This window comes from Anneissia japonica, unplaced genomic scaffold (genome assembly GCF_011630105.1).
Source record: "Anneissia japonica isolate Jap-2015-1 unplaced genomic scaffold, ASM1163010v1 scaffold287748_len1686314_cov196, whole genome shotgun sequence".
In the NCBI taxonomy this organism is placed as follows: Eukaryota; Metazoa; Echinodermata; class Crinoidea; order Comatulida; family Comatulidae; genus Anneissia; species Anneissia japonica.
The window spans coordinates 1-16414 of record NW_022727190.1 but is presented as its reverse complement, the minus strand read 5'-3'; the positions used below and the strand labels follow the sequence as shown (position 1 = coordinate 16414).

At 35.5% G+C, this 16414-nt stretch overlaps 2 protein-coding genes across 3 annotated transcripts; one reads left to right on the top strand and one right to left on the bottom strand.

The window, feature by feature from the left end:
• The first annotated feature begins 315 nt into the window (after positions 1–315).
• Positions 316–6793, top strand: LOC117113605 (lysine-specific demethylase 8-like). Of its 2 annotated transcripts, XM_033256998.1 has the most exons (10): positions 316–395; positions 1056–1496; positions 2635–2698; positions 3471–3593; positions 4006–4052; positions 4641–4733; positions 5024–5203; positions 5288–5414; positions 6202–6273; positions 6642–6793. In XM_033256998.1, the coding sequence occupies exons 2-10, from the start codon at positions 1090–1092 to the stop codon at positions 6744–6746; spliced, it is 1218 nt and encodes a 405-aa protein (XP_033112889.1). In that variant the 5' UTR covers positions 316–395; positions 1056–1089; the 3' UTR covers positions 6747–6793. The 2 variants fall into 2 exon arrangements, with proteins under 2 accessions (XP_033112889.1, XP_033112888.1); XM_033256997.1 differs by lacking the exon at positions 316–395 and having other exon boundaries at positions 769–1496.
• Positions 6794–7640: 847 nt separating this feature from the next.
• On the bottom strand, positions 7641–16186 carry LOC117113523. The gene is made up of 6 exons (XM_033256883.1): positions 16052–16186; positions 15305–15480; positions 13612–13811; positions 11119–11275; positions 10310–10485; positions 7641–9824 (listed from the first exon to the last, which is right to left on the bottom strand). Exons 1-6 carry the CDS (start codon positions 16153–16155, stop codon positions 9204–9206), a joined length of 1434 nt encoding a protein of 477 aa, XP_033112774.1. The 5' UTR covers positions 16156–16186; the 3' UTR covers positions 7641–9203.
• Positions 16187–16414: the final 228 nt, after the last annotated feature.

Genomic DNA, 16414 nt, shown 5'->3' with positions numbered 1-16414 from the left:
CTTTATATTGCAAGCAATATTCTGAACAGTTTTTGCTATTTTTTTTAATGAACCTCTAATAAATAATTATTTATTTCTATTTTACCTTACCAGGTATCGAAACAAAACCACAAAAAAACTTTGGTGGCGACTTGGATGTCGACGTAAAAACACGCATATTACGAATTATGTTTTAACACCGGCTAAAACTTATTCCTAATAGTGACTGGAAATTCAACAAACTCAGGCACCTTTGCACGTAATGACCGCTTGACAACGTCTGGTTGACAGCAAAAGGCGCCACCTTGTGTTGTGACGACACGAACATACAGTAAACTAAAAGTGGCATACGGCTGTTAGTAATTTATTTGGAAAACTACACTTTTTTAACAGTGGCACACTTCAACATTTTGAAGGTGAGTCCATGTATATACTGTCTCTTATACACATCTAGATGTGTATAAGAGACAGTACATACATAGTTGCGTATAATATATTATGTCCTTTATTCGAACACTGTATTTACCTTTCTTTGATGATTTATATATATACATACATATATACATGTATATATGTAGATAGATAGATAGATAGATAGATAGATTGATAGATAGATAGATAGATAGATAGATAGATAGATAGATAGATAGATAGATACATAGATAGATACATAGATAGATACATAGATAGATACATAGATAGATATACACCCGTCTACTATTGATCTTTATTAAAATTTAATATTTAATCATCCCTTCATTGGTTCATACACAATACTGCCTGCAAATGTATAACATTTTATTGATATTTTGATAAAAACACACAAACAACTTAACCTTCTTGGAGGAGGTAGGATATTAATAGGTCCATAATAAACTACTTTGCTTACGGTTATAACCTCATTACTTCCATGTGTAGACTAGTAAGTTTTTGTGATCGAATGACGTCATGTACAATGTACAAATCATTCTAGCGTAAAACTTCCTCAATGAATGCCATAAAATCGTCGCCAAACAATATGCTTTTTGTAGCGCATTCAAGTAAATAATTGTCTTATTTCCGGGTTTATATTGCAGCTTATATGCTTACTGACATCAATATACACACAAAATGTATCCACTATCAGTTTCTGTTAAAAAATATAGTCTACGCTGGGAATTCCTGGTTGTCATAGCGATAGTTTATGCTTCCGGGGAACGGCTTGGAGAACGAGGACCACAACTGACAGTGTACGAAGTAAGCGACTGGCCGAAAGCGAGTGATTTCTTCAACAATTTTGCATTAGTATCTAAGCCTGTTGTTGTCAGAGGAGGCGGTAAAATATCCCCGGCTTTCAAGCTATGGACAGACGAATACCTGCTACGACATGCCGACAGTGAAACTATTGTTACTGTGGAGGGAGAGAAAAAAGAAAACAGGGAAAGTGAACGCACCGAAGGACTGACCTTTCTGGAATTTTTGACTCGATACAAAAATGAGGAAATGTATATGGTTGAAAGTGTTCCAGAATCTATAAGGTAAGGCAAACCAAAACAGTGGTGGCGCCAGGATTTTCTGGACGAGGGGGTCCGATGTCCCCAATGGGTCTCGGGGCCTACCGACGAATACAAGTGGGCGTGGTAGGGCGTCGCTCAAATTCCCCGAAAGTGTTCCAGGGGGCGAAGCCCCCGAAATATATGTTTCAAAAGCTTTTGGGGTCTACTAATATGTAAAATACATACACACTTTGTAGACGAATTGTGTGTTTTCTCCCCGACGTTGGTGGGATTGGGGGGGGGGACGTGGAGCTCTCCCAGACGGGGGTTCTGGCCCCCGGCCCCCGCTGGTGCCACCCCTGAACCAAAACCAGCTTTAATGCAAATTAATAGGCACAATGACCTAATGGATCTTCAAAATTAACAACTGACCACACTCGCTGGTTTCCGACGCACGTGTTTAGGCCTACGTACGTTTTCGCTGTCGAAAACAACGCTACTGTACAACAAGGAATGGGATTTTCCATTAAGCAAATTCGAACTAAATTAAGAGAAGCGAGGGAGTTGAACACCGAAAAAAAGGAAGGGAATGGAATCATCTCTGATTGAGAATATGTAAACTATATAATAATATAATTAATAAATTATATATATATATATATGTATATATATAAAATGTATTCAAATACATAATAATACAGTGATCAATAGTCTATAGATATTTTGAGTTAAAGGGTGCTTATCTCTTTCTGATAATGATGGTGATTGATAGTACCGATTATGACAAATGATGAGGATGAAGATGATGATAATGATAATAATGACGATTATGATGATAACGGCGACGAACGTGATGATGATGATGATGAGGTGGTGACGGTAATAATGATGATGATGACGATGATGATGATGATGATATTGACAATGATGGATGATAATAAGGATAGTGACGATGACAATTGCGACTATGATAGCCTAACAATAATGATGATAATGGTGGTGATGAAACGACGATTAATGAAAATAATGCTATAATGATAGTTAAGTGTCGTGATGAACCCCAGGGTGACCGTACACTATATAACATTAAAATGGGCGATGATTTGTTGGTTGACGTCATCAGTAGATATTACATATATTAAAAGCTATTAACTTAGACATTTTATTCATTATAATACAGAAAGGATGTCGTTCTGCCTGCTCCTCTTCAGTGTCACGTAATGAAGGATAGTTTTTCATCAGCGGTAAGCTAAGACCAGGCAAAAGATTGTAATTGTTATAATCCCGGAACACAATTTATGATGGTGTGAAAAACAAAATTTACTCAAGTACAATTTTAAAACCATAGCAGTCTGATCTCAAAGGTTCTCAGGGGTGGCGCCAGTGGGGGTCCCCCGTCGGATAAAGCTGCTTCCCCCTCCCCCGTCGGGGAGAAAAAGCAGAATTCGTTGGGGAGAAACAAAATTGCCGATGCCCCCTCGTTGGGGGCATCGGCCCCCCCGTCGGGAAAATCATGGCGCCATCCCTGAAGGCTCTGGGTACGTCTTGATCTTCAATCTTTCAAAATGAAATTTCAAAACCATTAATCATTTTATACCTAAGAACTTGTTACGGTTGTTTATATTCTCGAGTCCAGTGGCAGATTCTTGCCCCCACCCTTCTAAATTTTTCAAGATTATAAAAACAATGGATAAAAAAAAAAGTATAGGCCTATTCAAATTAAGTCTTTGAGTGCCATTTCCAGGTGCCATAATCATAAATATTCTTACCATCAGCCCCAACCATGGTGAGGCTGCGGTGGTAGGCCTATCTATATTATACCCTCTATCTGTGATAGTCCTGGGCCCCATTTATTTCGAATTCCTGGATTTCGAATTCGTGGGTCAACCCCACTCCAGAAACGGAGGCCCGTTCCTTTGTGTCTTCTATTTTTTTTTTTAGTTTTTCAAATGTCGGATTCAATCTTGACCACAAATAATCGGTCATCTCTGAGTTTATTATTTTATGTCATTTCAGATGATGTGGTTTAGTAATGGCGGTACATCGTCTGTGTTACACATTGATTCAGTGGATAACATAAACTGCGTGATGGCAGGCCGTAAGCATGTGGTACTCATCGACAGAAAATATGCCGATAAGGTAATTAGCCAATCACAAAATGGGTGGAGCACTAGTAAGATGAATGGGAATATACAAAAATCTGCATAGACACATATTTTCTGCCAAAAAGTGGGGGACCCGGCCCCCCCCCCCGATTCCACCGGCCCTGGTTACGTAGGTTAGGCCTATGTATTTTATGTGATCGAAGTAGACCTACAGAATGTTTATTATTCTTCCATTGTTATACACATATCTAACATTGTTAACTTGTCTTAAGCTTGGTTTCCATACAATCGCTACACGCTATTGCCGACAGCTTTCGATAAAGCCTGGTTTCCATGGGGATGGAGGAATTAGTTTAGATGCGATAATAATAATTCATAGAATTAGAAATTATTTAATATCGTGTTTATGGATGTTGAAATAATCTTCTTTTTGATCGTTTATTCAGATACCTCTCAAACATCCTGGAAACTACTGTGGCGTAGACGTCGACGAGTATGTAATTCAAATAATTATTGAAAAAATACTAAAATGATGGATTTAGGTCTATGCGCTGAAAGGTGGTGTTTTTCTAGAAATCTGTAGTATATCAGACATCATTTACTGTTATTTTAGCTTACATTATTTTACTAGGCTAGGTTTGCGAATAACATTATGCATAATAACCCATGTCTGTTCTACCGGTTTGTGCTTTCAATGGACGCTTCTGAAGTGTCAAACTTGACAACAATCTTACCAATCAGAACGCGTTATTTTATAGCCAAGAATGTGTACGTGTATGACCATGACCAAACACGGAGTGTGCGTACCTTTTTTTTAAGGTCGCACAGCTTAGCAACAATATCCAATGTGGGGTTTAGCGGAAAGGTAAAATTGGGACTTATTTTGGCTTATACATTTCTTATTTTTTAATATTTTCATTGTTCCTGTAATGTAAAAGAACAAAGATCAATTTAAATAATCTTTCTTGAACATCTGCATAATAAAAAAATTGTATATTTAAAGCTTCGTCAGTAAACTTTAATGTTCATTGTAAATGTGGTCATCATGATGTAAGTTAATATCGACATTTTTCTCCCAAAGTGTGGACTTTGACAAGTATCCCGGCCTGCTTAGTGTCGAGTACCATCATGTCGACTTACAGCCTGGTGACTGTCTATACATTCCATATCGTTGGTACGTATTCTATTGCCAGGGTCACAAAATAAGGTGATATGGGGTAATTTTTAACTTCTTGAGCGTGGTTTTTTTTCGGGAATGGGGTGGTGAGGGCTGTAGGGCGTGCTTATTTCCCCCTTCCCCGCAAACCCACACATACGCCACTGCTTTATAATGGTTGGTAATAAATGTTTTAAATAGCAATTCAACTTTTTCTTTTCATGTTGTTCATTTTTTTTTTGTATTTTTTTTCAAATTTTACCCCAGTCAATGTATGCATATGCACTTAAATTGAGTTTTTCCATCAGGTTCCACCAAGTACGATCACAAGACAGAAACATCGCAGTAAACATCTGGTGGAACCACTATATGATGAAGAATCAAGATTTCAGCCAGTGCCAAGATATTCCACCCGGAGAACTCAAAACAATCGACAAGTTTGAATTCAATGGAGTGACGAATATGTTCAGGGAATCAGAGTCAATCAGGTAGTGCCTAATATTCAGTGGGGGAGGGGATGGCATGATGGGTAACGGTCTATAATTTTACTTATATTTGCGTTTTAATAACAGAGATCACATGCTGTCGATAACGCAGAACACGAATCAGCCAATGACATACCAGGATTTCAAATCGTCTGTCATTCAAGCACCTCCCGATGAATCTACCAATGAACTCTTCAATGAAGTGGCGGCAGAGGTAACGTTGATAAGGCGAGACTTTTTTTATACCTCGTTTAGCGAACTCACCGCCCGCCAATAGTGATGATTTCGAATAAACATAACATTTTATTTTTGCCCAATTAGCGCACCCGCCACCTAAAAAAAAATGGAAGTTTCAGAAAATAAAAGTTTTCCTTTATTTTTATTACTCCGCCACTGCCTTGAAATCTACAAAATAAGATAGAGTATGTATATTTCTTCCTGATTATATGAATGTAAAGCATTTAACTATCCCATTACTACACTGTTTACATTCACCAATAAAATTGTATTTTTATTTTCTCTTCCGTCTGGATGTTTTTTGTAAACCTATTCCTCTGACGATCTTTAAAAAAAATACGTTCGCGAAACAAGTATAAAAAAGTCTTACCTAAGTGTTAAACTTGTTCTACGCGGCAAAACTTAGGCGTAATAAAATGCGAAACAAGTATAAAAAAAAGTCTTACCTAAGAGTTAAACTTGCTCTACGAGGCAAAACTTAGGCGTGATAAAATATATTTTCTATGGATTTATAATGTGCACATATCGACAATGAACGTCTAATCGAAGCCAAACATATAAATTGAGAAATAAAAAAATATAAATAAATCTATTTTGTATTATAATAATGCATTTAATTTGCGAAATAAAGTTTATATATTGTATTGTAATAATAAAAAAAAAAATAATACAGAAATAAATACAATAATATTAATACAGTAATAACTATGACAATTTACAATATAACAATACCATTGTATGACAGTTGTTTCGTTTCTTTATAGGTGTTTTTACACCTTGATGACAATTATGATAAGACCATCGATACTGAAGAAATATCAGCATTAGAAGAAAGTGTGAGAAGCTATTTGAATTATTATTATTATTGTTATTAATATTATTATTAATAGTATTATTATTATTATTATTATTATCATAATCACTGTTATTATCATTATCACTGTTATTATTATTATTATTAATATTGGTGGTGGTAGTGTTGGTATATTGATATTAGGCTATTTTTATTATAATTATATTTTCTATCAAAATTGTTTAATATTTACATAAATTTATAATAAAAACAACATTTTATATGTTTACTTTACAAAAAATGTAGATTTATTGCTAAACTAACCTATAGAAACGTCAGTTACAAGTTTCCAAAAATAGAAAAATTGTATCATCGGTACGATATCTGACGTAGCAAATTTGCATTTTACAGGTGTGGCGGGAAATATCTGACATATTAGATAAATTTTCTGTAAAATTACAAACTTATGAAGAGGAGCTTCAAAGGCAAGGTCTGGATGGGAAAGATGAACTCTGAATGACGACCTGATCAGTCCTATTTATAATATTTAATATATCTTTATATATATACTGTCTCTTATACACATCTAGATGTGTATAAGAGACAGTCAATAACTGGCTCGATACGATCAGGGCCTTCATAAAAGTATAATACATACTCCAAGTATTGAAATACACGCCATCGTGTTGGGATTCAATATTTCGACATTAATTATGTCATCATCAGGAATGATTTACTCATGTCTTTGCGTCTAATAGTACATTTGTGATTATTAAGTCTTGCCCTGATTTAGTCCCCGTTTTACCTGTAATTTTCCTGGCCACAATTAATACAACCAGACCTCCGCGATGGCCGACGTTCCTGTGCAGCCATTTTGGTAAAATATTACACTATTTGTAACGGATCTAGGAGGGTCTGATCCAGCAATTTTCTGGGTGGGGGGAGTTCACAATAAGGAGTCCACACTGACCTCATGGTTGGGGCTGAGATCATGCAAACCTCAAGAATGCGCATGTATATTGGGCGGTCTAAGTCATGTCATAGTAATTCTTTTAATCAAAAAAGTGTAAATCGATCAGTTGAATTGATTAATAAGTATCTATCAGTTAATAAGTATCTAATCAAAATTTTCCCTGGCGTTTGTCCTACCACCCTGACCGGAACTGTTGTAGGGCCTGAGTAGAACCCCTGTAGAAACGTACAGTACCTTATTCTAATATTTATGACTCTTCACCCAAAGTTGATGACCCTGATTCTTATTGCCCTATTGAGTACTTATCACCTGGTAGATCTGTCCATATGATGGGAATAGCTACATACATGGTCCTCCTGCCATTAATAAACCAAAACTTTACTAAATAATAATACTAAATAATATACTAGCAGTCTGATATTTTAAAATCTAACGTATTCACCTAGCTTAATTCAAAAGACATTTAATAGGTTTACTAAAATGCATAGCATATTGTACCCTGTGTATTCATAACACATGTTAATTTAATTAGGTCGCATCTTTTTATATGTATTTCACAATATATGTCAACTCGTCTAAATATAATAGGCGCACATTCATTGTTATTCATATTGCATTATATACGGTAATATCATTTTGTTCCTGTTTCTTGCATTTTTATCTATTCATGGAGGAATATGAATACTGTATCCTGTGTGTACATAACACGTTTTATTTAATTAGCATGCTGTAATTATTTTATAGCAAAATGCTAGGTTTTTATAGTTTTAATCTTTACTAAAATGGCTGGTCTGTTTCTGAGATACACATAGTAAATTTTAAAAAGATTTAAACAGTGATTTCTATGTTGACTTTTTACTACTTTACTATTTTAAATTGTTAATATCTTAACGTATTTATCGCCATTGCCAAGTTGTTCTGTCATGTGATTTTTAATGTAATTTTATTCTTCTTAACCAAGACTGTTGCAAAGGAAAAACAAATTCCTATTTTAAAATGGACAATAAAGTGTTCTTGAATCTAGAATCTTTTTTAGGTATTTCACAACATCCGTTAATTTGTATAAATATAATAGACCTATAGTCATTGTTATTCATATTGCATTATATAATGTGTTCGTGTTTCTTGCACTTTATTTTTTCATTCGTTGTGGAATAAGCATCTCATTTCATCTCATTTCATATAATTATGGAATTGATAGACATTTTGAACAATTTATTTTTATATAATTTTTGCAATACACTTTCTTTCATATTATTTAAAAAGCTAATTGTGATTTTGTCATTATTTTTCCTGATATAGCATTATTAACCTCAGTGATGACTGCACTCTCGAAAAACGGCTAATCGTAACCTAGTTTCACCACTGCCACTGGGCAGCGGGCCCCTTGCAAATTTGAATGTGCAAGTTATGTTTGATTGTGTCAGAGAAAGTAGACTATGGCTTACAAATGATATTGAGTTGTAAATTATTGGTCCGAACCAGCCGGACCGCTTCCGACGCCCTTGCATTTGCGGTTACTTTGACATTTGTGGGTACAATGTTTTTACATTTGTGGTTATTTTACATTTGTGTTGGATTTTTACATTTGTGGGCTCTACAATCCCCTACCTAATGTAGTCAGTGCTTTCCAGTAGGGGTGTAGCCAACGTATCCCTTTGCTCATTAGAAGTATTAACCTATTTACATTGTATTGATATTAAATTTACTACGGGGTTAGGACGTAAGTAATTTAAAGTTTGAAATTGAATGGTTGTGTAAGTGACAGAATCGGTAGATGCTGACGATGCGTGTGGCACAGTACCGTGCGTTTGACGCTGTAGAAAATGCGTTTGACGCAGATGATGAAGCCCGGCCCCTATCTTGGATTTACAGACGTTCTCTGTGCATCTCGTCTCGATGATGGTTATTAGGTTTACATCACGGCGTTCATCATCTTGTTTTAAATGATGATGAAAGCCGTGAAGTGAGCCTAACTATGGAGTTTATAATCTTTTTTTTCAAATGTTATGAGTATGATGGTTGCTTATTCCGAAACTATCGCTAACGGGTTCTATTGTCTCACCATGATGATAATTATGGCATACCGTTACCAAATTGTGATGCAGTTTCATCGGCACATATCCGGCAGAAACAGCAGCCTCATTAGTGGGCAACTCTTTAGTCGATGGTTTTGGTGGGCCCCACTTAATGTAGTCAGTGCATTCCAGTGGGGGTGTAACTAATATACCCCCTTGTTCATGAGAAGTATTAACCGACTTACATTGCGCTGATATCAAATTTACTGCGGGATCAAGACGTAAATAATGTGAGGTTTGAAATTGAATTGTTGTATAGGTGACAGAATCGGTAACTGTTGACGATGTGTGTGACGCAGTAAAGAATGCATCTGATGCAGATGACGAAGTCCCTATTTTTGAATTACAAACGCTCTCTGTGCCTCTTTTCTCCATGGTTATTAAGTTTACATCACGGAGTTCATCTTTTTCAAATGTTTGAGTATGATGGTTGTCGGCGCTTGTTGAAGGCAAGTTTTTCCGATTGGTCAGCTCATCGAATATTTCTTTGTATACTTCTTTGTGTTGTGGTTCAGCTCCGTATGTTTTTCTCAACATTGACAGCTGTAGAAATATTGAAAAGACAAGTACCAACGACAGGGTTACTCTATAGTCTAGAAAACTGCGACGGATCTCATGTTGATCGTGGCCCACTTCCGCATGAGTCCGATCTAAAGTGGAAATTTCTAAATGTCTATTCATTTTATATAGGACTACTGTATAAGGAAATACGCAGTTATGACGACGACAAGGTAATATAAACAATTATTATAGGCCTAATAATAATGATGATGATAAATCGTAAAAGAGAAAGAAGATGGTGATGATGGTGATGATGATAACGACGATGAGGATGATTATGAGATGAGAATAATGTTGATGTTTGATGATCATAATAATGATGATGGTGATGACATGAGGAAGATTATGATGAAGATGAGAACTTATGACGGTGATAGAGATGGCGATGAGGGTGGTAGTGGTGGTGGTGATGATGATAATGATAATGACAGGCCTGGCACTACCGGTATTATAATTTGTACTCGCACCTTGTTGTTCACATTTTTTATTGTAATTTTATCCCGTTGCGATTGTTTGCGCCACCAACGGTACACCAAAACAGTCACAAAAGACACCACAACAAAAGAGACATACACCAAAACTACTAACACCAATAGAAATACAACGTCGGCAGTTGGTTTTTCCACTTTTCCTCTTGTCAGTTCTGGAAATAAATATTTATTTGATATTTCGCTTCTTTGACACACTAAATGATATAGGTTATTGCAATTACCCGACAAACAAAACAACTATTTTATATGTTCACGGACACAGAGCTATTGTGGGCTTTTCCCGATAGCTTGCCATGAACCGCTGGTGATCATTAAGATACATTGCACTTTTAGACACATTTACTATGATCAAAAACCCTAATATGTTATTCGAAAAAAACGCCCCATTTTAAATAAAAGCCCCCTCCAGAGCCTCATTTGGAATAAACGCCTCCCTCTAATAAACACACCGGGCGTATATTTTTTTTATCTAATAAATTCCCCCTAAATGACCGTAAATAAAAATTATGGAAGCAAAATCATTCACAACCATTAACGTTCTACTTCACCTTTTTTCTAACATGACTGGAATCATTAAGTCTTTATAATCACACAATAACACAATTTTGACGGTAATATATGCTGTAGTTCCACATTTGCAGTGAAATTATGGGGCGTTTATTTGAGTATATTCGTATCTATTTTACAACAAAATAAATAAACGTATTCCTCGGATAAACGTCTCCCTCGAATAAACGCCCCAACAAAAACCCTTCACAGGTTCAATGTCATATTATAGGCCTAACCTGATGTAGTCTCGCTATTAGTCTCCACTTCTATTGTCGTTGTCTTCGTTTCCTTTTTTGGTGTACCACCATACTTACGATGCATATCTATAATGTACTTTGTGTCAGGCTGAAGATCTTCGAAATGGAAAAGGGTCTCGCTACTTCTCCGTGTCAGCTGAGAGAAGAAGTAAGTCCAATTCATATTAATAATAATAATTTCATCGTTCAAGTTATGCAAACTATTCATTGCTTTTTGCAGATAATGATAATTGTTGCTATATTTCAAAGAAGCAACACTTGCACAGATTAACCCAGACACATTAGGAGTATGCCTGGTGCCTCAAATTGCCTGTAAACGGTGCAGCGATGTGTGTGGTGTTTTTCTTTTCTGGTTGCTTTAATGCCGGACACTCACTGCATTGTACGACGCGTCGGCCGACGAATCCAACGCAGTCTGCTGATAGTTGGTGGCAGTGTGAACGGATCGTCATTAAAAAAGATCCGTTGCGCGGGCGGCGATTTTTTTTCCGTACGAAACATTTGCATGAAACTTCACTCGGGCCATCTCAGATTGACTCGAGTGAGTACGATACGAGGAACAAGAGCAGACACTTCGCAATGTCGTGACGCTCGACTCCTATTACAGTATTGCTCTTTCTATGTTTACCTATGGTAGGCCTATGAATTCACGGACTTATGTGATGTACGTCACTGTATAACTAACTGTGACCTTCTTGGATGTTATTAAATGTTAGTATATTATTTACAACAACAACAACAGCTAGTACCTCCTGTTATAAAGTGTAGATAGGTACAGTTATACCAAAGGCTAGAGAGAAAGAGGATAAACTATAGGCCTAACTACAAGCTGAGTTCTTACCTAGGCCCCTCCTTAAACTAGGCCTAGGGTCATAGGCTGACACAACAGTCACGCTTCACATACTGACATTGACTGAAATTTTGGGGGGAAAAATGGGACAAAATTGAAGCATGAAATGAAAAATAGAGCGCATAAGAGAAATATTAAATAAATAATATACCATTCCGGCGTTATTGAACTTTTGACCAAACTATCATTGTAATGTAATTAATGTTAAATAATAATAATAATAAAAATAATAATAATAATAATAATAATAATAATAATAATTTCAGCATTAATTACCTTTGGCCTAAGCCTTGTAATGAAGAACCTGCAGATACTGTACTATTTACTAGGCCTATAAATAATAATCGCCCAAGGGGAATATCTTTTGTGTTATTTCCCCTTAACGTCGTTTTTTTAATTGTCCTCTAGTTCCTCCATTGTCTAAGTTCCCCTTAAGGTACAGGTAATAATAATAATTAATTAATAATAATAATCATTTCAGAATTAATTACCTTGGCCTACTTGCAATGAAGAACCTACAGATACTATTTCAAGGCCTATAATTAAATAATAACTAGCTCAAGGGGAATATCATTTGTGTTATTTCCCCTTTGTCTAAGTTCCCCTTAACGTACAGGTAATAATAATAATAATAATAATAATTATTATTATTATTATTATTATTATTATTATTATCATTTCGGCATTACATGTAATTAACTTGGTCTAGCCTTGTAATCAAGAACCTGCCGATTACTATGCCTAATATTAATAACTATAGCTCATTTTTACATTCATTTGGTGCTCTGCCATTTTGGCAGGTTATGTCATCCAGTATTTTAGAGCTGCCTATTCTCAGCTCTTCTCTTTATTTGAAAATAACTGTCATTCTGTTTCATTTGATCAGTGATGAAGAAAAACGCGCTTTTCCTTACTCTTTGTGCTTTTCCCAGAAAGCGTTTTTAGTAGGCCTAGGTAATTATGCAAAACCCAGGCCTAACTAAAAAATTAAAATTGTCCTAATATGTAACTCAAGTTAAAATAACAATTTTCATTACTCGTGCAGCTTAATCAAATATTATATGTCATTTTAAACGACCCATTGGTATTAACATGGTAACATCAATGTATTTTTAAAAATCAGACAGCGACGTTCTCCCAGAAGTTGTTCTGTAGACGTTTATCTGTTGATGACCTTTTGACCTACTGAATTCTGCAATGAGATTTTCGGGTCGATTCAGCCGAGACGGCCCGAGTGGAGTTTCATGTAAATGTTTCGTACGGAAAAAAAAAAATCGCGCGCGGGCGTCGTAGCGTTGCGTTCTCCAGAGAATCGCGTCGGCCAACGACCGTCAGGCGCAGTAAGTGACTTAGGTTCACTGTAATTTTTTGTTCCTTCATTCTGTAGCGCCTTGAGGACTTTGCGTTGGATTTTATAAATCTATTTATTATTATTTCATTATCTATTTATTTATTTATTAATTATTATTATTATTATTATTATTATCATCATTATTATTATTATTATTATTATCATCATCATCATTATATTATTATTATTATTATTATTATTATTATTATTATTATTATTATTATTATTATTATTTTTAATATTAAAGTTGTCAGCTGCAAGTAAACTTTACCTGATCCTGAATTACGTCATCGCCTCTCAGTCTCAGGTACAAATATGTTTTCATCTCATAGAGGTTGAGGTCATCATCATTCATTCTCATTGGTTCTTTGTTGTCTTGTCTAACATATGGTGTCAGTGGATAGATAATTTCTCCAGATATACTGCTGGTGCCCGTTGAGTTGATCTGAAGAACCCCTGGACCCATCAGTGCTATAAAATACAAATAGGCCTATTATGAGACAAACCACATTAAATTTGTTTGCAAGCTTGCAAACTTTCTACGCCTATATTTAAAAACTCATTCTCTTCACATCCTTAATGAGATTAGTGAATTTTCTACTAAAGAAAAATTGAATTTGAATTAAGCCCTGTAGTAGGGCCTTGGTTATGTATTATTATATTGAAAATTCACTAACATGTAGCGAGCAAACCGGACCGAGCATTGTTGTTACGGACCCGAGATTGTGATTAGTACCGCTACAAGTATAGTTAGTTTTCTTGCCTTAGCAGAAGGCACATTGGGTTGAATATCTACGTTAGGCGTACTTTATAGCTCATTTTTTTGTTTGTTATTGAAGATATTTTTAGATGGCTAACGAAACCTATACATATTTAATTGGTTAGAATAAACTGAATGTGTATTTATAGATTTAAACACATTTAAGTGTATATATATTGTCAATCAATAACACTTTACATTTACACCGAATCAAAATTTTCGGATCGGAAGGTTTACCGAACCGGTCAGAAAATCAAATCAGCGTGTAAGCCAAATTTTTCGCTGCCATTCAGCGTATCGGAAACGCGGTCTGAATTTCACCGGATCCGATGTGAATGCAGCTTTAGGCTGCTCATTAATTGGGCCTGACAGCATAAAATGACATATGAAAACGTGCATTTAACAAATATGTCTGAAGCCATGTTAAGCCTTCATAATTCTGTGAGTTTGCGTCAGAAAAATATCATGATAGTGAAGGTACTTCAGGTACCTGAAGTGTTATTTTACCGAATACTCTTATCACAAGTATTTGGAGACGTGCTGAATATTCAGTACAATTGGTAGGGCAAAACATCATTCCTGTGATATTTTCCTGACTTAAACTCGCATCGAAATAGTATTTGCAGTATCCGCTGCTACTTGGGGATCGGATTCAACACTAGTCACTAATCGCAAGCTCGGTGGTCTAGTGGTTGTGGCGACAGGCTAGATATCTGGAGGTCTTGGGTTCAATTTCCACCCGAATCACTTGCGATTTTTTTTTCATAAGTAGGCCTATTTGGGGACGTACTGATTATTCGGTACGATAACACGTCAGGTAGGGCAAAACATCACTCTCCTCTGTGGTTTTTGTTATATTTGTTTTGTTTCTCAGTATAAAGTTTTTTAATGAATGGAAATTGAAACTTCGCCGGATTTATCATACGCTATAAATTAATGATTTGCACACACAATTATTGTACACGCTTTGTAACTTATCCAGAAGAAGGTGATATAGTTTGTATATATTCATATAAGTTATTAACTTACTAACATTTTAAACACTTCTGAAAACTTTATTTTATCTGCTATTGGTTTAAGGTTAATTATAAACAATATAAATATATGATCCTTTTAAATTTTCTGATATTTTAGCAGAGTGGATATTTAAAATATGAAAATATAATGGTACTTTTATTTTTTCACGAATATATGGGTTGCAAACCTTCAACTAGGAGGTTCTGCTTTGCAAAACTTGGTTCACTCGTATCACCCAGAATACTCGCCGTGACTTCAACAACACCTTTGTCAATTTCGTCATAGTACCATTCATTTTTTCCAAAAACGCCGATGTGACATTCAAGTTCATTTATATCCTGACATCCTGGTACAGGTTTCATTCTGAAACAGGACGGTATTAACAATGATAAGTAGTATAAAAAACACGATAGTTTTAAGATGTTCACCTTATGAACTCACACTCACTCATGGTTCGATCAGTGGTGGCGCATAGTATTTGTTTCCTACCGACGATTTGTGATTTTTCACCCCGAAGAGGGGTGGGGGAAGCATCTCTCCCTAACAGAAGGGGTGTGTTCCTCTCCCCAACTGTCTCCACATTTACATCGCTGTTCCCGTTGAGTGCTATAATCTGACGAATCTGGGTTTGGGTAACAATTTTACAACTTAACATATCTGATATCTTATTGTGACTTTAATGCGGTCGAGGCCAGAATAACCTCGTACTTTGGGTTGATAGAAGGATTTTAATTTTATACTTTAGTAAAGAATTTACACTGCAGAATTTAGTTTGTATTTTTCAAAACAATAATTCATGTGCAGTATAAATATTCTATTGTTACCGGTACTTTGATTTTTTTTTTAAATTAAACGTATTAGTAATTTTGGGAATGTTTCAAAGATCAAAGTGCCAAACCTATTGCGTTTCATGAACATTTTTTTGATAAATTACCTTCTAATAAATTCTCCTGCTTTCACCGAATACGTTACAAGTGGTAGCATGCTGACGTTAACATCAACAGGAGGTTGCCATGTTGCAGTACTGTTCAGGTTCATTGTTGTTATGGTTACATTCCTTGGTATACCAATAACTATAATAAGGCACATAAACGTAAATTTAACATACAACTTGAGTAAGTTTGTGGTGTAATTCATTAAGATAATGCAACATAGGGCCTAGTAAATATATGAATACAGTAAGTAAATAAATGAGTATAGTTGATCGGCGGGATACAAAGAAATAGCAACTTTAATGTTTTTGTTGAGCTTAGAAAACATCTTCAAACAAACCTGTATAATTCATACTTGTAATTTA

Bases quoted from the DNA above. Each gene is read 5' to 3' on its own strand.
- LOC117113605 (XM_033256998.1), top strand. From the start codon at position 1,090: ATGTATCCACTATCAGTTTCTGTTAAAAAATATAGTCTACGCTGGGAA. The intron at 4,053-4,640 runs GTATGTAATTCA...TTTCTCCCAAAG, and splicing joins TGTGGCGTAGACGTCGACGA to TGTGGACTTTGACAAGTATC. The intron at 5,204-5,287 runs GTAGTGCCTAAT...TTTTAATAACAG, and splicing joins AGGGAATCAGAGTCAATCAG to AGATCACATGCTGTCGATAA.
- LOC117113523 (XM_033256883.1), bottom strand. From the start codon at position 16,155: ATGAACCTGAACAGTACTGCAACATGGCAACCTCCTGTTGATGTTAAC. The intron at 15,481-16,051 runs GTAATTTATCAA...GTCCTGTTTCAG, and splicing joins GCAGGAGAATTTATTAGAAG to AATGAAACCTGTACCAGGAT. The intron at 13,812-15,304 runs GTTTGCAACCCA...TGTATTTTATAG, and splicing joins GCAGAACCTCCTAGTTGAAG to CACTGATGGGTCCAGGGGTT.